The 22,434-nt window shown below is 34.9% G+C and overlaps 1 protein-coding gene across 3 annotated transcripts in view; it reads left to right on the top strand.

Moving 5' to 3' along the window:
* The window catches only part of CDH8 (cadherin 8), a 390,268-nt gene extending 368,733 nt beyond the window's left edge, over window positions 1-21,535 (top strand). Inside the window, exons 11-13 of one of the 3 annotated variants that reach the window (XM_015443035.4) lie at window positions 13,232-13,483; window positions 14,844-15,026; window positions 21,048-21,535. In XM_015443035.4, the coding sequence (XP_015298521.1) occupies window positions 13,232-13,483; window positions 14,844-15,026; window positions 21,048-21,094 (482 nt within the window). In that variant the 3' untranslated portion in view covers window positions 21,095-21,535. Of the gene's footprint in view, window positions 1-13,231; window positions 13,484-14,843; window positions 16,937-21,047 lie in introns of those variants that run through there. The other 2 variants (XM_045382372.3, XM_005592125.5) reach the window with 2 other exon arrangements.
* Window positions 21,536-22,434: the final 899 nt, after the last annotated feature.

The raw sequence follows: 22,434 nt of genomic DNA, 5'->3' as shown, positions 1-22,434 counted from the left end.
GCTGTGTTATGGTATGCTTTGCTCTGTTACCTTGAGGCTCAAAGTATGGAATTTAGATCTATAGAGTATAGTATTGGATAGCTTTTTAATCAAATACTATGCTCTCGTCCACCAGTGACCTTGTCCACTTCGCTTTTTGTTGTCTCTGATAAAGGTGTCATAACATGGAAAAACTTCCCTCTATGTGCTTTTTTCTCTTATCCTTGAGCTTTAATAAAAATGTCTTAAAGTCTATGTTCCCTTGTTTTTTGAGGTAATTTTAGTTAAGGTGACAAAGGCAGAATGTAGAAAACACGCTGAACTATGTTGTAATTTTTAGCCTTCAGCTGAGAAATCTTGAGCAACTCATTTTATCTTTCAAAAACTCTGTTCCTCATAAGTAAAATGGGAATAAGAATGCCTTGCTCTGACTCAGTAAATCATAAATATGTGTAATCAGATTTTCTTATTGCATTTATTTTCTAGGGATGCCATAAGAAATAATCCCACACTGGAAAGTGTAAAACAACAGATGCTTATTCTCTCAGAGTTTCTGGAGGCTGGAAATCTGAAATCAAGGTGTGGGCAGGGTCATGTTCTCCTCAAAAACTCTAGAGGAGAATCCATTCTTTGTCTCTCCCAGCTTCTGTTGGCTATAGTCATTCCTTGGCTGTGGCCATACCATGCCAGTCTCTGCCTCAGTTGACACATTGCCTCTTCCTCATCACTGCATCAAATTACCCTCTGCCTCACTGTTAGGAGGGCAAATGTTGGATTTAGGATGCACTGGGCAATTCCAGATGAACTGCTCACCTTAAAATTTTTAACTTACTTCCATGCAAGGACCCTTTTCCAAGTAAGGTGACATTCACAGATTCCAAGGATTAGAATTTAGATTTGTTATTCAAACCACTACACTAATGTTCTACCACCTACCATAATATACACAGAAACAGCATCAAAAAGCAAAAGGATGGAGATAGTAAGCATTATCTTTCACGAACATAATTCCACTACACACTATCTTCATGTGATCTAAAATAATCTTTTATAGAAACACTTTAAATTTTAAAGGAGTAAATTTAGCTTCTTAAAAAAGTTTACAAGCTGCCTAAGTTTCATAGATTACTTGATGACTGCTGGGTTTTGTAAAGTGAATAGCACAGCCTACTCTCTGTCCATTTTCATTCCAAAATGACAACGATGCAGATATTTACAGAACTTTACTGCTAGATGGTTACAGTGCAGAAAGAGCCTGCAAAGTGATTTTCTGTGTTAAAATGTTCTAATTCATTTTGTGTATAATTGTAAATTGTTGACTAAACATTCAGTTTGGTGTTAGTCTAGGAACTTCCATGAGAATCCACCATGATGTTGATTTTTTTCCCAAAGTCAAAGTGGACTTTGCTCCAATATTTTATGGCTAGATAGACCATATTATTAATTATTAGAATATTTGGTAATGAGTCAACATTCAAAAAAATTGATATTATTGACATCAGGTGGCATGACAGAAAATCTAATGAGAAAATGGAAAGCAGTCACAAATAAGCCAACGATCTAATTAGGTGGCTCAGATATCCAGTTGCTTGTGGCAGATTTAGTATGTTGGTACACTTTCAATTAATTATATAGGAAGTTGTAATGGTACTGAAGGAGACTGGCTTCACAAAAACTTAGTTTTTATTAATTCATTACACTGTGACTATTTCCAACAAGACTCAGTATTTAGAATAGAAACATATAAATGAAGTGTGGATGTTATAATATTTGTTCATATTCCTAAATATTGGATACTACTGTATATATACTATTCTAATATGCTGAAAATTTCTGGATTTGGTATTTTTATTGTTTTGCTGGGTTTTTATAAATAAACAACAGATACAACACAGTGATAAGAACTTAATTAAATCTCTTGTCCATACCTACTAAACACAGTGACATTTTTTTCTTTGTTTTGACCTTCTTACCGTTTTTATTTCATTTGACTTAACAAGAAAATTTGAAATAAATTTGCAAGTCAAATATCAGGTGACATTTCTCAACAAGGCACAACATCTACTGATCTTCTCTTCATCTGTTTATTTTGCCATAAATATTTGCCTGACAAGTGCCTTCATTAACTCTGCCTCCTTTTTCTTTTTGTTTGCATCTAAAAGGACAACCATAAGTCATAGCTCAGTAATTTTAAATACATAGGATCTAGACCAAAGTAACATTTCCATATCAGGGCAACAGATGAAGTATGCTAAAAGAAAAAGAGAATTTGGATTTGCCTGTTTTATTTTATCTAAACAATAAACAATGTGGAAAGAACTTGAGATATTTAAATACTAACAGTAATAATAATGGCCAATCCTGTTTTATTAAAAATACAAAGAAAATAGAGTATTTCCCTCTTTTATCTGCAGGGGATATGTTCCAAATCCAGATTAGACACTTGAAACCACAGATAATATCAAACCATACACACACACACACACACACACACACAAACACACAGTATGTTCTATGTTTTTTCAACCTGAACGAAAATGATTGCCTAGTGACTAAAGGGCAGGGAGTATATACAGCATGGATGTGCCGGAAAAAAAGGATGATTTAAATCCCAAGTGGGACTGAGAGGGACAGAGAAAGATTTCATCATGCTACTGAGAATGGTGCACAATTTAAAATTTATGAATTGTTTATTTATGGCATTTTCCATTTCATAGTTTCAGACTGTGGCTGACCTTGAGTAACTGAAACAATGGAAAACGAAACTGTGATAAGGGAGAACTACTGTAATTGAAAGAAATAAAAGAAAGGAAAGAGGCAAGGAAGGAAGGCAGGAAGGCAGGAAGGCAGAAAGGAAGAAAGGAAGGAAGGAAGGAAGGAAGGAAGGAAGGAAGGAAGGAAGGAAGGAAGGAAGGAAGGAAAGAAAGAAAGAAAGAAATTCAGACTGTGGGATAAATTACACAGATAAAAGTGAGGAGTTATCCAGATAGGCACAGTCTATCTTTTTTTTTTTTTTTTGTCTTCAAGTTCTGGGGTACATGTGCAGAACATTCAGGTTTGTTGCATAGGTATACGTGTGCCATGGTAGTTCGCTGCACCCATCAACCCATCTTCTAGGTTTTAAGCCCTGTATGCATTAGGTATTCGTACTAATGCTCTCCCTCCTCTTGCCGCCCACCCAACAGGCCCTGGTGTGTGATGTTCCCCTGCCTGTGTCCATGTGTCCTCATTGTTCAAATCCCCCTTATAAGTGAGAACATGTGGTGTTTGGTTTTCTGTTCCTGTGTTAGTTTGCTCAGAAACTCATTCTTTTTTATGAACTCATTCTTTTTTATGGCTGCATAGTATTCCATGGAGTATATGTGCCACATTTACTTTAAATAGACTTTTTAATTTTTCATGGACTATACATGTGGGGTATGCAAGGTAGTTTTCATTCTGAGGGCTCTTCTCTTTGCTTTTAGGTGGCTGAACCCACATGAGCTCTTCTTTGTGTGCCCACCGAGAGAAACATCTAGCACAAGGTCTTTAGTGTCTCTTCTTATAAGGACTTATTCTTCTTGGATTAGAGCCTCACTATTATGACATTATTTAACCTTAATTACTTCTGTAGAGGCCCCATCTCCAAATGCAGGCACACTGAGCGTCATAGCTTCAACAGAAGAATTATTTACGTATTCAGTCTGTAACAAATACTTCCTTGTTTGCTACAGGAAAAATGATATGTTATAAGGATATTCACGTTGTGTGAAAGAATATCCCTTGATTTCCATCTCCAAATGCTTCAAGGACAAAATATCAATAATCAAAGAAGAAATTTCTCCTCAACTAACTATAGGAGATAATTGTTCAATCCGTGTGCCCCTCTCTGAATATACAACTAACATATCCAATTTCAGTTCAGTAAAATAGAATTCTGGTATGCACCTCTTTAACATGATGGTGTTTTCAATATTTTAATAAAAGTTTGATTTTTTTCCCTCTGTAAGGCCTCTTTTTATCTGAACCTAAGCATCCTCAGTTTATTGCTCATGTTTCATGATATGAGTCATGCCCAGAGAAAGGCTCGGAAACCATCAATATTTCTCTTAAATTTTCATACACAACCCCAGGATATATATGCTTTCCAATAGCCTGAAATTGAACTCTCCCTCTCTCTGATTTATTTTAAACCACATATAAGCCTTTACAACAAATAACATGAAGGGAAATAAATTTAAGCCCACAAAATATAGCTTATGATTACTTACTCATTTATTTAATCAGCAAATATTTGCTGAAAACCCATTATGCATCTGCAATAGGTTATTTGTTACTTGGAAGCTTCTGAGTTTATTTCTGTACCTCTAATATCTATCTTATCGCCATTACTCTATCATTTCTTTGTAATAGTGTTTTGATAAAAATATAAAGAGTTTTGTAAGATCATGTAACTCATTTATCTGGAGATATTGGGGACAATTTGTGAAGGAAATTATACAGAAAGAAGTGATATTTGAGCATCGATATAAAGAACACATACATCTTCACAATTCAAATTATGGCTAAGGAGAGGTAGAGAGATTATCAAGCAAAACGAAGAGCAAATATGAAAGCCCTGAAGAGGGAAGATGTTTGACTCAGAAAAGGCTAGGATGTCTGGAACATACAGAGAAAGGAGAGTGGCAGCACATGAAGCTGGAGAATTAGACAGGGGCTAAACCATGCAGACCTTGGGGAAAGAAACTAAAATCTCTAGTGTGTAATCAAGTGCAGAAATTCTAAATGTACTCTCTCTCTTTCTCATTTCCCCCCTGCCAACACACACACACACACACACACACACACATATGTATAGATAGATAGTTATACATGTTTATCTATTATTGAGAGTCTATATTGCATTCCATTTCTATTTGATATGTTTTTCCAGAATAATGTGCTTAGTCAATTTTGTTTTTGTTCGGTAACAGAAATTCTTACAAGATTAGAGAGATGGATAGATAGGTAGTTAGGTATATAGACAGACAGATAGACAGATATTCATTGCTGTCTCATTTTCTAACTTTTAAAAATATTTCTCAGTGCTTATGAATCCGTTAGCTGTTCAGTTCCTTGAAACTAAAAGCATTCCAAATAGAAGTGGGTAAAACAATGGTACCAATGTTATGAGAATTCCTGCTCTATGTCAAGTCCTGTGCTACAGACTGGGAGTAGAACTGTGACTAAGGCAAGTCTGCCTCAAGAGGCTTATATTTTAATGAAATAAAACATATACATTTTATTTAACAGTATCTATGTTTTTCTAAAATTTCACAAGAGTAATGCATCAACATTATAAGGGATTAATTGTAAGATGACTGCCTTTAGCATGGTCTCATAACATTCAGTAAAAACCTAACAAATTACTTGAAAAACAAAATTACATAAAACTAAGAATAAAACTAAATATTTTTGTTCATAATCAATCTGTTGTCAGAATCTGAATAAAAGTTCATATATATTTACATAACTGTATTCTGCCACCTGAAACTAAGCAAACCTGTGTCCTTGAAAAGAGTTCTTGTTCATTTGGTCTCTTCTTTACTATTTACTTGGCACATACCTTGTATTTCTCAGCCAAGGAGAAGGAAACTCAATTCTACTACCACTTTAGGAATATTGTCATTGGAGGCATGCCTGGTGCTCTTAGCTCACTTTAAGTCCCCGTGAAGATCTTTTGTACAACAGTCAGTCATAAACAACTGGGTATGGAGAATAGGGAAGCTCCTAGAAATGGAGTTTTTCTTTTTTCTTGGTATAATATTCATCTGTAAAGCATTCCAAAAGAATGAGGAAACAGGAAAATCTCTAACTGGGAGAAATAATGGGGACTATGAGTACATTTGCTTATTGGTATACAGTGGGGATTGGTTCCTGTGGATATCAAAATCCACGGGTGCACAAAGTCTCTGATATAAAATGGCATAGTATTTACACATACTCTGTGTACATCCTCTCATATACTTCTCATCATCTCTAGATTACTTATAATACCTAATGCAATGTAGATACTATATATAGATATATTTTATTGTGTTTTTAATTTGTATTATTTTAATTACTATATTGTTATTGTTTATATTTTTAAGTATTTTCTATCTGCTGTTGGTTGAATCCACAGATGTGGAAACCATGGATACAGAAAGCTGACTGTATTTGAATACACCTATTGAGAATGTCAGAGAGCCAGGTGATAATGTGATGGTATGTTTCTCTCAGTGTAACACAACTGTAGTAGACAGGACATCAACCTATCTGGTTGGATATTAGTTCATCCTAGAGAATTGCAATTGATACTAATCTGCCCATTTTTAAAATTGATCTTGTCAGCATATCCTTCTATCTTTTGGAAACTGTTGTTTTGCCCTCAACTTCAAGTGATTTTTTTTTTAAATAATGCAGTATGTAACTATGGATTCAGTGATCATTTCCTCTCTTTTTTCATATTTTTTTTACTTCTAGAAAAATTTCTCCCTTTTATCTAACATCTCATTATTAGGACATACTCTTCTGTTTACTGTGCTCAAAAAGATAAAATACATGCAATAGAAGCAATAAGCAGGAGCAGAAGCTATAAGGGGAGAGGGCAGGCTAAGATTCAGAGACAAGAAGATGATACACAATGGAAACATGAAAGACTGAGAAGAAGGTTGTTGAATAATGTAAGAGTAAAACTGAAGCCAAGTTTAGAGATTGTGAACAGCCAAGATACTATCACTTATATGACTGTTCTTTCCTTTTACCCTAATGGACAGCAAATAAAACAAACAAAAAACTAAAGTAAAACTAAAGTAAAAAACAAAAAAAAACAGTGCATGTAAACAGATAGACAATGAAAAAAATCTTCCAATAAACACCATTGATCATCTTACCAATTGTTGAAAGTCAAAAGCCTTTTTCTTTTTTAAAAAAATCACAAACAAGGTAAAGGTGCCCACTGTAACTTCTTGTACTCAAAATTGTATTAGACGTTCTCATTAGTGTACTAAGATTTAAAAAAAAATGAAAACAATAATTCTTGAAAAGGAATGAATAAAATCCTTTATTTGCAGAGAATGTGTGACTATATAGAAATACCCCCAATATGATCAGATATATTTTTCTATTCCCTATTTTACTAATTTGCTCTTTAAATCCTTACCATTTCCTTTCTTCTGATTGCTTTAGGCTTATTTTGCTCTTCCTTTTATATGGCCGATGGTAAAAAAATAGGCTATTGATTTGAGAGCTTTCTGCTCTTTTAATACAGACATTTAACGCTATAAATTTCCCTCTAAGGACTCCCTTAGGTGCAACCCACACATTTTGATTTCATAGTATTTTTGTTTACATTTGTTTCATAATTTTTTTAAAATTTCCCTTTTGCTTTCTTCTTTGATCTATTGGCTATTTAAGAGGGCATTATTTAATTTCTACGTATCTATGAGTTTCCCAAATTTCTTCCTGTTATTGGTTTGTAACTTCATTCCATTGTGGTCAGACAACCTACTTTGGATTAGTTCTATCATTCTATCATGTATTGAGGTTTGTTTTATGACCTGGCATATAGTTCACAGTGCAGAATGTTCCAAGTTCACTTGAGAAGAATATTTATTATACAGTTGTTGAGTGTTCCACAGTGTTAGGTATAGTTTATATTGTTTTTCAAGTCTTCTACCTTCTACCTTTATTTCTGCCTCAATGTTTTATTAATTATTGAAAGTGAGGTATTAAAGTATGCCACTACTACTTTTTAATTTCTAGGTATTTTATGCTCAAAAAATAGATATTTTATGCTGAAAAACGTAATTGTTTTATACAATTGCTTTGTAGAACAGTTAAGACAAAAAAGAAGAAAAACTATGCATTTTTACTGTCTTTTATAAGTAGATAATTATTGTCGCTGATACTCTGTTTATTTTTAATGTGGATTTGAGTCACCATCTGGGGTCATTTGCTTTCAGTTTGAAGAAAACTTCCTTTAGTATTTCTTAGTAAGCATGCCTGCTGGTGACAAATTCTCTCATTTTTTTTTGTACATCTGAGAATATCTTTATTTCATATACATATTTATTTTGAAAGATAGCTCTGCTGAATATGATTGCTGGTTGACAATTTTTTTCCTTGAGCATTTTGAATATGTTATCCCACGTCCGTCTGGCCTTCATTGTTTCTATGAAATTTTAGCTGTTAAGTGATGAGTCAATTTTCTCTTGTTTTTAACATGTTCTACTTGGTTTTGGCTTTCCGTGTTTTCACTATGATATGTCTATTTATGAATATCTTTGTGTTTATGTTCTTGGAGTTCCTTGAGCTTTCTGGATGTATAGACTATTTTTTTTTTTAATTCAGGTTTTCAATGATATTTTTTTCTGTTTCTTCTTCTCCTCCCTTAGTACACTCATTACATATTTGTTGGTGCACTTAATGGTGTTATTCATTTTTTGAGACTCTGCTTATTTCTCTTTATTCTTTTTTTCTTTCTCTTCTTTAGTTTGTGTATTCTTTATTGTTCTATCTTTGAGTTCACTTATCATTTCTTCTGCCAATTCAAGTCTACTGTTTTTGTCACTCTAGTTAATGCTTTATTGTCCCTCTCATGGGCTTTTTCTTTTTGCCAGCTGTTTTCCCCCATGGGTTATATTTTCTTCATTCTTTGTATGTCTCATAATCTTCTGTTGGAAATTAGGCATTTTAGATAATATAGCAAAACTGGGTACTATCTGCTGAAGGCTTATTTTATTCTCTTGTTTGTTTAATGACTGGCTGGATTATTTTAGTGAAGTCTATTTCCCCCCTGTAGTATTAAATCTCTGATGTTTCACCTCAGGGAATCTCAACCATGGGTGTGTCCACAGTCACCTTAGAATTACAATTGTTTGGGCAGGGCTCTCCTTGATTGCCTTTTCCCCTGACCAGGTCTAGCTGTTGAACTCCACTAATTACCAACAGGATTTCTGTATTGTTTGTAAGGCTGCCTTGGAACCTAAATTGCTCTAAGGACCAATCCATTCAAATTTGATCTGCTTTGAAAGAGTAGTTTCCTAGGTCAGACTTTCAGATTGGTTCTAACCTAGGTGGGCTCCCGAGGCTCCCTCTTTCCAAGATTCCCTGCTTTTCACTCCCCTGGGCAAAATCCTGAGCTATTGGCTCTGGAGCTGGTGTGAAGATTATGGCATGTTTCTCTGAGGAACAGCTATACCTTAGGACAGAGCATATGATGCCGAGGGAAAAATAGCCTCAAGATTTTTTGGCTTGCCTCGCCCAGTAAACAGTGGGCTAGGGAAAGGACTATTGAGGCTCCATATTCTCAGTGGCACAGTGCCCAGCCAGAGCCTCTCTCCCATGAGTGGGGACCAGGAGGAAGAAAAGAGTCCCTGCCTCTTAACCACACTGACTTAGAACTTAGCTTGAACAGTAAGTAACTAGGAACAGAATGCGAATGTCTGACATCACACCTTTCCCCCAGAAAATAGTCCTCCAACTGCTCGCTGCAGGGAGAAGGACCCCTGTATTCTTGACTAAACTAGTTTGGAGTAAAGTTTCTACCTCACTGAGCTGAGATAAGGAAGGATGGGAGTGGGTTCTTGTTCATGCACTCTCAGAGTCTTACCATTCTTACCAAGCTCTAGTCGATTTTCTTAAATAAGTGTTTCTTTATTTGCTGCTTGCCTCCAGATCCATTTGCAGAATCTTTAAACGTTTTTCCATTTATAATTTTCACCAGTTTCACTGGAAAGCACATCTGTGGAGCTCCTTTTGCTATCATGCTGAAATGGAATTCTCTGATAAGATACGCTTTCATAAATAAAAAGAAAGTCTTAGAAGATTGTTGAAGCTAAAATCAATGTATAAGGCAGTTAAATTATCAGCAGCAGTGAGTTGAAAATATATTTTTAAAAAGGTAACTAAATTGTAAACAGGTTTACTATCACAAGAAACTATATACAGCAGCAAAAATAAATCTAACAAAAAGATGTGGACATTTTTGTAAGCTAAAAACATTTTATTGACATGTATTAAAGAACATACATAAATCACTCTTAATGTAAAAAACTGATGATAAAGATGTAATTATTTCAAAATTGGTTAATATTTAAATATAACTTCTACCAAATTTCTTATAGGAATTTTTATAAAACTTATAATCTGATTCTATATTTTTCAGAGAAGAGCAAATGAACAATAATAGCCAAAATATCCTTAAAGAACACGGTATGAGAAAATGCTGTAACCAATATCAAGATTTATGATAAAGTTTTCATTCATAAGAAACAGGGTATTCATTCAGGGTTAGAGAACCAGATTATTGAAACAGAAGACAGATCTCTTAAAAGAATGAGGACGCATAAAAATTTCATTTGCGAGACAATGAGCTTTGACGATCAGTAGGTAAGTGACAAGTTACTCCATAATTAACATTGAGAAACTCAATTTTAGTATAGAAAACAATCAAATTACTACAACAACCTAAAAATAATTGTATATAATTAAGAAATTTTAAATAAAAATTTTTCAAATAAGGCTTGAAAACACTAATTATAAAAGATTAATAAAATAAACTACATTAAAATCAAAAATTTTAATGAAATGAAAAGGCATGTGTTAAAGAAGTTAGAGAGTGTTAAAGAAGAAAACACAACTTTGTAGAAGATATTTACTACATTTAGGATTTTAAAAATTATTCCAAAATCATTAATTTGAGCTTTGTGAAACTGCTAATATTCTATGGTTTTTGATGTGTAAAATAATGGTGATTTCATTTAGCCTAATGGAAGAACTCAAGTAAATTGAAAACAAATACAAATACCAATGCAAAAATAGGAAAAAAAAAAAAAAAAGATGAGTAGGTAAAAAAAGGAATTGATGTTGCCTGGAACTGGCAGGTAAAATTTAGCAAGAATAACTCATAGACTTTCTTTACTCAGTCAACAATTTTCTGTGTGTAGAAAAGAGAGCAAGGTAGGCAAATTCCAGGATAAGTAAAAAAAAATATATGTAAGTATGAATTTAGTGTTAGACCCACCAATGCTTTTCTCAGTAGTAAAGGAGATAACTTTGTTCTGCAGTAAGCTAATTCCTGCTACAGTTTCTAAATTATTATAATAGTCTGTTATAAAAGGAGAATATGGAAAGATTGTTTCTCATAGAAATAATGTCAACCACAAAAAGACAATAGCCTCACTTCAGTTTTATTAACTGTCTCTTGAAGAACAAATTCTGTCTTTTGTTTTGAACTATCGTGTATAAAACCATCCAGAAATATTCTTTGTACTAATTAGTTGTACTCATACTTGTCATATACTTTCTGAAAATATAACACAACTATATATTCTATACCTGTTTTGAGATAATGTTCCTCGCTTTTAGCTTACTGGTATTTCTGTCTAGGTCATGACAATAAAGATTACTGTATCATTTGGTATATAACTGCTTAACTTCATTAGAAATCTCTTTTTCTAAGTATATTCAAATTACTATATGATGATGTACAACCAGAAGAAATTCAGAAAACAATTGTTAAATCAGAGTGCTTTTTCTATTTGATTGCTTATTAGAAAAGCATTATAGGCCTGTTTATATCTTAAACAAAGCAAAATTAAATATAACTATACATCTATTTTGGGAAATGGCTATCAGTTTTTGGAAATCCTAGTATAGTGCTGTATGGTACAGTAGTTTTATAAAACTTATTTGAAGTCATCTGAATGGAATATCTTACTTAGTTGAGTATTTTGGAAACCAATAGGATACAGATACTCAGAAATTGGATGGCAATGGTTTGGAATCATTACTATTATATGCAATGATTAGGTAGCCCAGTGTTCTGGGGTCTCTAATTTGCCAATATTTGAAAAAACAAACAAACAAAAAAATAACCAAATAATTTTTTTGCCCAAATAACACCATGCACAGTAACCAAACTTGTGTTTGTTTGCTTTTGGCTGTAGTATCACTGAGAGTTAATCAACATTTCCACTTTGAGTAAACGTATATCTTTCAGTAATCAACATGAGAAAGCAGATTAACAAATTATTATATATGATGTGACTGCAATTTATGAGATGAGGATGAATGACAACCAAATATTTCAACTTGGGGGTGAAATTTTGAGAACTGTGTGTCTAACATGGGAGCAGCCACTTCTCACTGACCAGTTTTACTTTGAACTGAAGTATATTCTTAAGTATTGCTTAACTGTTGCTCCAGATAACCAGTGTATATCTCCATATAATTAACTGACACCTGCAAAATGGAGCACAAGCTTTTATGACTTCTCATTTTGTTCTTATTACGTAACCAGTATAGGTCTTCTGTACAGAATTTTAATGTATGTCGCATAGCTCCTCCGGGTAGCAAATAGGGCTTTTGCTGTATCTTAATGTGAATGCTCTAGGCCATGAGTGACTCTCTTTTTAGGTACCTGTGGGGAATCAGCAAAGTGCATTGTTTTGCAACCGTATTGTTATACAGTCCAACTTTTAATACAGAGCTTCTCAAACTTGTGTTTCAAATATGATGACATTTTATCCAATCAAATTTGCTTAACCTATTATCATTCTAAATAAATGATTTATTTTATTATCAGGCTAAATAAAAAAATCAAACTTATGTATGGTATACGGAGACGAGATAATATATGTCTTCGGAAGGGACACTTACAGATTATTTTTGTAGAAGAAATGTTTTGCATTTTTAAGGTGATGATGGTAAAACTCCCTTGGTCCATCCGGGGTCCCATTCATTCAACCTGTTAATGGTTGTCCTGGTCCATGCTGATTGAAAAAGTGCGAGTTGGGCGCGGTGGCTCACGCCTGTAATACCAACACTTTGGGAGGCCGAGGCGGGCGGATCACGAGGTCAGGAGATCTAGAACATCCTGGCTAACACAGTGAAACCCCGTCACTCCTAAAAATACAAAAAATTAGCCGGGCGTGGTGGCGGGCGCCTGTAGTGCCAGCTGCTCGGGAGACTGAGGCAGGAGAATGGTGTGAACCCGGGAGGCAGAGCTTGCAGTGAGCTGAGATCGCGCCTCCGTCTCAAATAAAATAAAGTTAAATTAAATTAAATTAAATTTAATTTAATTAAATTTAAAAATGAGCGGAGACGAGTCGGGGAGAAAGCCTGAGCAGTCCACTGAAGTTGGGATTGTCTTGAGGTTTGCAAAGGGTTCATGAACTAGAAAAAAAAAGTGTCATTTGGGCAGTCATTTTGAAATGATGCAACTTATTGTAATTTTTACTTTTTCCAGATAATTCCCTCAGTATTTTGGCAAAGCATAATGGATTCAACCGCCAGAAGCAAGAAGTCTATCTTTTACCAATCATAATCAGTGACAGTGGAAACCCTCCACTGAGCAGCACCAGCACCCTGACCATCCGGGTCTGTGGCTGCAGCAATGACGGTGTCGTCCAGTCTTGTAATGTTGAAGCTTATGTCCTTCCAATTGGACTCAGTATGGGCGCCTTAATTGCCATATTAGCATGCATCATTTTGCTGTTAGGTACGTATTTCCTTCATAGCCTTCACCCTTTTTCTGGTTCATAAATGACTGTAAATAAGGACAGAAAACTCTCATCTATACAGGCAACAGCATTCCCTTGGGGAAGAGGAACTTCCTTTCCTTCTCCACGTTTTGAGATCTCTAAGAAGAAGTGAAGAGACAAAGGGTTGAGATAGTAAATGTCCAATTGAAGAGGACTTTCAGTGCCTTTTTCAATTCCATCACCAGTAAATCGATGAATAAGGCATAATGGTGGTGGCAGTGGGGAAGTGCTTTTGTGTCGTTACAACACCATCTATTACATAAGAAGAACTCTGGGTGTGAGGCACACCAGTTCACTGCAACAGCAGGCTCTACTATGCCCACAATAGTGTCTCATTATAGATTGGGTTGCCAAGTCCATTGGATCCCAAATTTGGTGACATGAAAAGAAAGCAAATAAGCAAACTAAAAATAAGTTTTCTTCAAATTACCATTGCTTTTCTCTGACATTTTCCTTGATATAAACATCAATTTAAAATGATTGCAAGTTAAGATTCTATAACCTTTTAATAAAAAAATCCAATTATAAAATGAGATTACACAATAGGAAAATAGAAAAACAAGAGAGTCGTATCTTATCCTACCCTCAAGGAACAAAACACTTTAAAGACGGTGTCAGTTACTGTCTTTCTTGTTCCATCTGTCTTGCTCACCCAGTGCCTTGGATTCAAGCATCACTTTGCTGACATATTTTGCTCCATTAACCCACATTTGATTTGGCTGATCTGGCTAGTTGGGTATGTTTTCCTTGCCCTTTCTTCACATTCAGGTTTCTCTTCCCAGCTAGAGGCATTCCAGCCCTCCCACAAGACAAGTTGCCCGTGCAAATTTGACATTCACTTTTTTAATAAAAGAACGTAATTTAACTGGAGAGTGCCTTGAAAAACTGTGAAAGCCCAAGGACCTACTTTGCTCCTTTTTTTAATAGAAGGGAGCTTTGGAACCAAAGGATGTTAAAGGACTTGCTTGAGACATACATCAAGCTAGTCATACTTTCAGTGCTATTTTTTATTTTGTGCCACTCACTCTAATGATCAAAACAGTATAAAATGTAACTTTCACCATGAATGCATGCATGCCAATTCTTTTAACCCAGCTCTATCAGCGTATAATAAACCAATAATCTGGAACAGTATTTACTCAAAATTTAATGTTCATCATTCAGAAAGATGTTTAGCTTAATTCTCCAGTAAATATTATTAAAGGTGTATGCTCACATGATTTTGTAAAAATACCCCTCTCTCCTAACATATATAGTGTGTTGCTTGTGAAATTATATGCTTGTTTGGCTGACTGTTATTTAATATTTTTCCTCTAGTCATCGTGGTGCTGTTTGTAACTCTACGGCGGCATAAAAACGAGCCATTAATTATCAAAGATGACGAAGACGTTCGAGAAAACATCATTCGCTACGATGATGAAGGAGGAGGGGAGGAGGACACAGAGGCTTTTGACATTGCAACTTTGCAAAATCCAGATGGAATTAATGGATTTTTACCCCGTAAGGATATTAAACCAGATTTGCAGTTTATGCCAAGGCAAGGGCTTGCTCCAGTTCCAAATGGTGTTGATGTCGATGAATTTATAAATGTAAGGCTGCATGAGGCAGATAATGATCCCACGGCCCCGCCATATGACTCCATTCAGATATATGGCTATGAAGGCCGAGGGTCAGTGGCTGGCTCCCTCAGCTCCTTGGAGTCTACCACATCAGACTCAGACCAGAATTTTGACTACCTCAGTGACTGGGGTCCCCGCTTTAAGAGACTGGGCGAACTCTACTCTGTTGGTGAAAGTGACAAAGAAACTTGACAGTGGATTATAATAAATCACTGGAACTGAGCATTCTGTAATATTCTAGGGTCACTCCCCTTAGATACAACCAATGTGGCTATTTGTTTTAGAGGCAAGTTTAGCACCAGTCATCTATAAACTCAACCACATTTTAATGTTGAACCAAAAAAGATAATAAAATAAAAAAGTATATGTTAGGAGGTTATAAATCTTGTGGAGTGTGAATTAAGTATGTGGAGTGTCTAGAAGTCCTTGGATATGTGATATTTACCTGACCACCACAGACAAAGATTGGGATCCTGGCTAATCCTTAGAGAAATTGTTTAAATAGAGGAAAAAAATCAAAATTAAAAGGTGCTTTCTTAGAAAAAAAAAAAATACGGACCTGCAAGGAATCTGCTGCTGATATGTGTCTTCTGCAAGGATTTTTATGAATGCAAATGGTTTTTTTCCCCTTCACCAATAAGGATCCCGCCACAAATGATAAAGCAATACTTGGTCTGCTGTACATTATAACTTTTTGGAGTTTTGAGAGGCCTCCTAGATTATACAGTACGGTGACCACACATTGTACATAATTGTTGGCCCCACTCACCAGAGACTGAATAGCATCTTTAAATATTGTGTCGAGCCTTAAAATATTCACATGTTCGTAATCCATTCCAGGGTGGGGCTTGCCAATTCAGTGGTGGGAGGAGAGAAATCCCATTGAAACATGCTTGTTTTCTAGAAGCAGGATTCCTCATTCCCTCCGCTTCATCTTCTTCCACAAGGACACAAAGATAAACTGTATTACACAGTGGACTACATAAGAGACAGATGGTTTTATTGCTAGCGCGTGAATTTATTTGTTTAATCCTCGAAATAAATATTTTATTGATGTCCATTAATGCTTTTATTTATTAAGGTTGGTAATCTATAGATTAAGGGGATATATGGGGAAAAAAACTAAATTATATCCATTAATAATCCTTTAGATTGTTTTATATAAATATATATACAATGAATGTTTAATATATGTACATTTTGATGAGATGAGTATGGCAGGCAATATTATCGAAAGGAGAGCTAATAGTCTCTTTAGAGTAGAAAGTGTTATTGTAACTGGTGATGGCAGGAACAGCATTTTCCCAGAGAAACTTTTGGACTGTTTTCTATTTTGTTCATAATCCTAGTATTTGGTGTTTTTACTACAAGCACAAACATCCTAAAGTATATTGATTCCTGTGAATATTTAAACTCTAGACTTTTAGATACCTACATAATGCCCTGCCCAAGAAACATGCTTCAAGTTACCCCCACAGTTTTAGAGCAGGAACTGATTTGTACATAATTTCACTGCTTACGTTTTTAGCACTCCTATCCCCGATCTTCATGGTGATGCACAGAATGTCTTAGACTCCAAAAAGGAACAGCACTAGAAGATGTGAGCATATTTAATTTGTAATGCAAACCTGCCATTTAGGAGTAGAAAATGTATGATAAAACTCAAGTATTACATGCAGATCATTTTAATTTTCTACTTTGCTTTAATGCAATATTGTTTATTTACTCCATGTATTGTATTCAGAGAAACTCCTGTATTGTTTCCTACTTTGTGAAATATATTTTTATAAATACCTTTGTTGTCATTAATTTTTTTTCAATCAGTGGAAGATCTATTAACAGAATCATCAACTCTAACTAAAACTCTAGAATACTCAACCAAACCATCCCAAGGGTCACTTTTGTTTGTAAGAGTCTTTATCATAAAGAAACAGAGAAGAGAAATGGCTTGCCAGTGATCATACACCAAGATGCCAGCAGGGACATAAAAGGAACATGGAACGCCTAAAGGCTAGTCCACCTGTGTCACTTGGGTCCTTCTGGAAGCAGACACATTGAGCAGGGAAAACCTGCAGACAAGTTTGCAGACCTAAAACTTGTAACAAAGATTTGGCAAGAGAGTCTTAGACTGCAGTGCAGACCTGGCAAAATCTCTGCCAGCCTGACAGGGGGTTCTAGAGTGAAAACATATCCATTAAAGCAGTCAGGCTGTGGTCCTCCGTCATCTCAGTCACTGGTGTGGGTCTGCTAAGAAGAGAACGGTTTTTGACTCAAAAACTGAAGGCACCAACTTCTAGAGGCTACCTCCACTGTGACAGAAACAACATGTTTAAATACTATACTAACAATTTGTAACTATCCAGTGGTTTAATCAAGCTTTTATCGAGTTTCTGCTGAGAATAAGTCATCTTTTCTATGTAGTATTATGACTAGTGAACACTTTTTCTTGAGGTCAAAAGGTTGGTCCAGCATGACTTTAAAATATACTAGGATTTGGCACAGTGTTAAAAGAAGTGCTTGGTGAATGTAAATTATTATTAGTAGTTTCAGTAATAATCAATAGTAATATTGTAACTATCTTACACCTTCCAAACCGAGGAGAGATGATTATTATGTTTTATGTATCTCTTGAACGTCAGACTCATTTCTAGCATATGTTGGAAGTGCCCAAAGATTATAGACACATAAATATGTCTAACAGAAAAATTACAGTATTTTTTAAGGAGTATAAAATCTGTATCCTCAGATATTGATAATCAACAGGATAATCTTCATACAGTGGTTTCTGTGAGCGGGAGATAATGTCTGGTGTACCAGTTGACCAGACATCGCCTCAATATTCTCTTTGCCTAGGAAGACAGAATGAAAGCATGAATCTCTTGCTGACTTTCTTTGCCACCACAGTGTCAGCATTTTGCATTTAAAAGCCTATTTCAGGTCTTGTAACATAGAATAAAGTGACCAATACCTTGATCCTAATAAGATTGACCTATACTTTTAGAGTGTCGTGAATTAAATTAAAAATCTCAGGAACTCTCTCTCTCTCTTTCTCTCTCTCTCTCTCTCTCTCTCACACACACACACACACACACACACACATACACACACAACAAACAAATAAAAAACACATTTTACTTGAGGTTTTACTTTAGCAATAGACTTGCCAGGACTTTCTCAACCAAAAGAGATCAATATGGTTCCTAACATTTTCTAAGATTTAAGTTTCCCATGCTCAACTTGTTAAATAACACATTTTAAAAACTTTACTGAAATGACTATTTTTTTAAAGCTCCATGCATTGTTGTCTGTTTGATCAACATTGGCATAGCAGAGACAAGAGTACTCTCTGCTAAATGGAGAAGAATGGTTAAGTTGGAGCCAAGTGAGACAAAGTTACCTCCCTCCGCCTGCCTCACAATTCAAGGTTCCCACCTGGGGAACTGATGCATCCCTGGGTGACTGGACACAACACAGGATCAATTCAGCCTCCACTCTGTCTATGATTTGATCAAATCATATTAGCAAAATGTCTCTTAAACATCCATATATGAATATTAAAGAATATTAAGGGGGGCATTTCTTACAATATTTTTATGAGTATAGTTATAAGTTTCTAAATACAGTAAGTTTATAATACGATGATTAAAATATGCTATTTTTAAATTCATGTGTTAACCTTGCCACACAGAATTATGACTTCTAGGGTGTAAACTTTAAAGTGAAACTGTTTTGAAAAAAATCTGCAGTTAAGTGTATGTGTATATATAGAAGAAAAGGAAACTTAGATTTACTGGTATCACCAGTGAGGCAAGAACGCTTAGAAAGATACAAATGTGTCTTTGGGAGAGTTTGCTTAATCAGATGCTTAAAGGAAGACAAGTCTCTGCATGAGACTTAGAAATCTCCTAGGAGCAGCCGGATTCCACACTGAGACTCAACAGAGTTCTGGGCTATGCTGTATTTTGGAAAAGGAAAAGCGGGTGCTGAGAGCTAAGTAGCCAATTACTCTTTATAGCCACATAAGGACTGAAGGCAAGTAGGCCCTTCCAACAAGTTGTATTATGCGATCACTGGCTTTGCAGGGAATCTCACGAATGTATAACCTTCTGATTGCCTTTTTGATTGAAAGTTCCATCTGAGATCAGGGCAGTGTAACCAGTAATAAGATTTCAAAAAATCCCATCACTGGCACTGTCGGAAAGGCTGAGCATGACTGAAATCCTATCATTGTCAGTCAAAAAGATAAGGTAACAGCAGGCATCACTATAAAAGCTCTATAAATGCACAACTTAAACATGAATATCAACATTAAAAAGAATATATATATATCCTTATACATATATTTATAAATATATTCATGTATATAAATATGCACACATATACACAATTAAGTTACTGGGTATAATTTATAGTTTTAATTTTTCATCTCATAATCTCATGCATTGCTAAAAAATTGAAATTGTGGCTCTCTTTTTTCATGAATCTAACCTTGAATTTGAAAGAAATTGAATTGAGGGTAAAGGGTTTTAAAAGCAGGTTTTTATTTGCAAACAGAATAACGGCTCATAATACCTGGGCTTAGAATTAAATATGTCACATTGTGAGGCTGTACTTAGACTTTTAAATGTCATTGTATTTTTTTGTGGGGAAAATAAGTGTAGAATATATTTTGCAGGAAATACTTTTCTATACTTTTTTCAATTTCAATACTGTTTTATTTGCTATAAAAAGTGTCTTTGCAGTTACTCAGGTGGCCAAACAGTGTTGAATGTATTTTTTGTCCTTGTAATTATTGCTTCTTATGATAATTATAGAAGAGCATGTCTTTATGATCTATCGTTTAAAAATACATTTATTATCATTGTATTTTTAGTCAACACAAATTTATGGATTACATGGTATACTGTTGATATTGAAGATATTCTAGTCCTAGTATTTTGAGCACAGACCTAGTGTTATGGAGGACATAAAATTTAAAAATTTCCTGACTTGATGGGCTATCTGAGGAACAAGAATTTTGTCTGCCACATTTATTGAGTATCTATCAGTAGAGAAATTAAGCTACATGGTTGATACAGAAATATTAAATACAGCAGCATTCTCAAAGTTTTTTTCTTTATTTATAAAATGTACCTAATCAATCTCATAAGAACTAATTGTTGAATTTTTTTTTTTCCTATGGATAAGTACTATTTGAGTCTGGGTTTAAGTTTGGTTGGTCTGACACTAACACCCCTTAACTTTCAACTAAACAGTTCTCTCTGTAATTATAATATGAGACTTTCGATGATAAGAAATAGAAACTAAGTTATATATAGTGGTATGGAAGTACTGAGGAGGAAGTAAGGGACCCCATATGGGAAGACTCAAGAAGGCGTCATGGTGAAATTTTCCAGAAAGATGGGAACTCAAGAATGGGTGCAACAGAAATCACAGCTTTTCCAAATACTAAAAGGGAAAATTATAAAAAGCACCAATGGCACATTTTTGGACATTCAGAAAGATCCAGAAATTAGGTGCTCATAGGACTTCTAGGTTTGCCAAATTGTAGTGTTTTATGGATAGGAAAAATGAGGTTCAGAAACATTATAAGGAATTTTCAGGGTTAAATTACACATCAAATATGTGAGAGAAACAGAAATTACATGCTGGTATTTAGGGTCATCTCCTGAGTTGTAATGTTGTAAGTGATTTTGTATGTATTCTCCTCCTTCCTTTATGTGTGGAAGTTGCATCTAGGTCTCAAGGTTAGTAGGCATTTGCTGGAGAAAATGGTGCCTTTCTGTAGTATTTCCCCAATTTGAGTTACCTGCCACCATCTAATTCACATCTTGAATGCAAGTATTATTTCTTGCAAGTACCCCTACTAATAGATAATAGATATTTCTATTATTATCCACAGATTACAGAAGAGGGTTGCTAGGAGGAATGTCACAAGATGCTGTCTGAAGAGAAAGACTGTGGAAAACCATGGCTTCAATGAACTCAGAGGTCAGGACCAGAAAAGGAAATGAGAGGTCACCAAAGCCAAATGTTAATTTCTTGGGATTTCTTCTGTACATGCAAAGAACTCCAGGCCATCCTATGATTCCTCATAAATAAGAGGAAGATTTTAACAATTATGCTCTAAGATGGAACATGACAATTTAGGAGTCATTGGGATCACCCTCCCCCTTTCCAATACTGTTCTGCTTTGACTACAAATATGTCTAATGGTTTTCTAAATTAACCTCTAAAGTTTGAGAGCTATGTCATCTTTGTCAAGTCTGATTGTTGAGTATGTGAATGGATGTTTTTGGTTCAATGTTAGAGCCAAAATTTATAAATAATAATTATTTATAAATAATGATATTGCAAATAAACTTTAAAAAAGACCTTTAAACATAAAAATTCTTTTCTATAAAATACATACTAGGTACTAGGCTAGTAACAGAAAAAGGATATACCCAACACAATTCTCTTGCCTTTCAAGACATGGAGTTAAACTGGATAAATTATAAAAGCAAATAAATGATAAAACATTTGATTTGGCTATCCTGTGGAAGAACTAAGCAGGCAGTGTTTTTAAAGCACAGAGAAAGAATATTTATCTAAGTCTGCAAAGGCAAGATATCTTTCTTGAGGCTGTGTTAGAATGAGTCTTGGAGGGAAGCAAATCTTAGACAGGGAGTATCAAAAAGTAAGGCTAGCTTGAGGTCCTGACACCTGAAAATAAATGGTGATGTGAAGGGATCTCTCAATGGGCTTCATTATTGTGTTTCTCAATGTATGAAATTCTCCAAGTTACAAAAACAATCAGTATCCTTATTTATTTAAGAAATATGTACCAAAGAGTTCCCATTCATTTGGGTGCTGGGAATACAGCATTGAATAGGATAAAAGAGATTTTTTTTTTCAAAGAACTGGTAATATGGAAGAAATGTAAATAAATAGAAATACAAAAAAAAATTTGATATGATAGAACAACATAGATGGATGAGAAACGAAATGTTTTACTTACAGTGGACAGAATGATATTTGAGTTGCCCAGTGAAGTTTTTTTAATCAAGGAAAACCATAGTGAAGAGTTTGGGAATGCTTATGTTAGTTGTTCTCCTAGACTGAATCAGTGGCATATACAAGAAAGAATATGAAGTCCAGATTATAGTGGATAAAGGTGAAAGAGGTGCAACAGATGTGGAAACCTGGGCAGAGACCATATTATCCAGGCTTTTGTCAACCAAGATAAGGAGCTCATGTTTACTTCATGTAAAAGAGAAGGCAATTGAAGGGATCTAAAACAGGGGGAT

Source organism: Macaca fascicularis, chromosome 20 (assembly GCF_037993035.2).
Source record: "Macaca fascicularis isolate 582-1 chromosome 20, T2T-MFA8v1.1".
Taxonomy (NCBI): Eukaryota; Metazoa; Chordata; class Mammalia; order Primates; family Cercopithecidae; genus Macaca; species Macaca fascicularis.
This window is presented reverse-complemented; position numbering and strand designations above follow the sequence as displayed.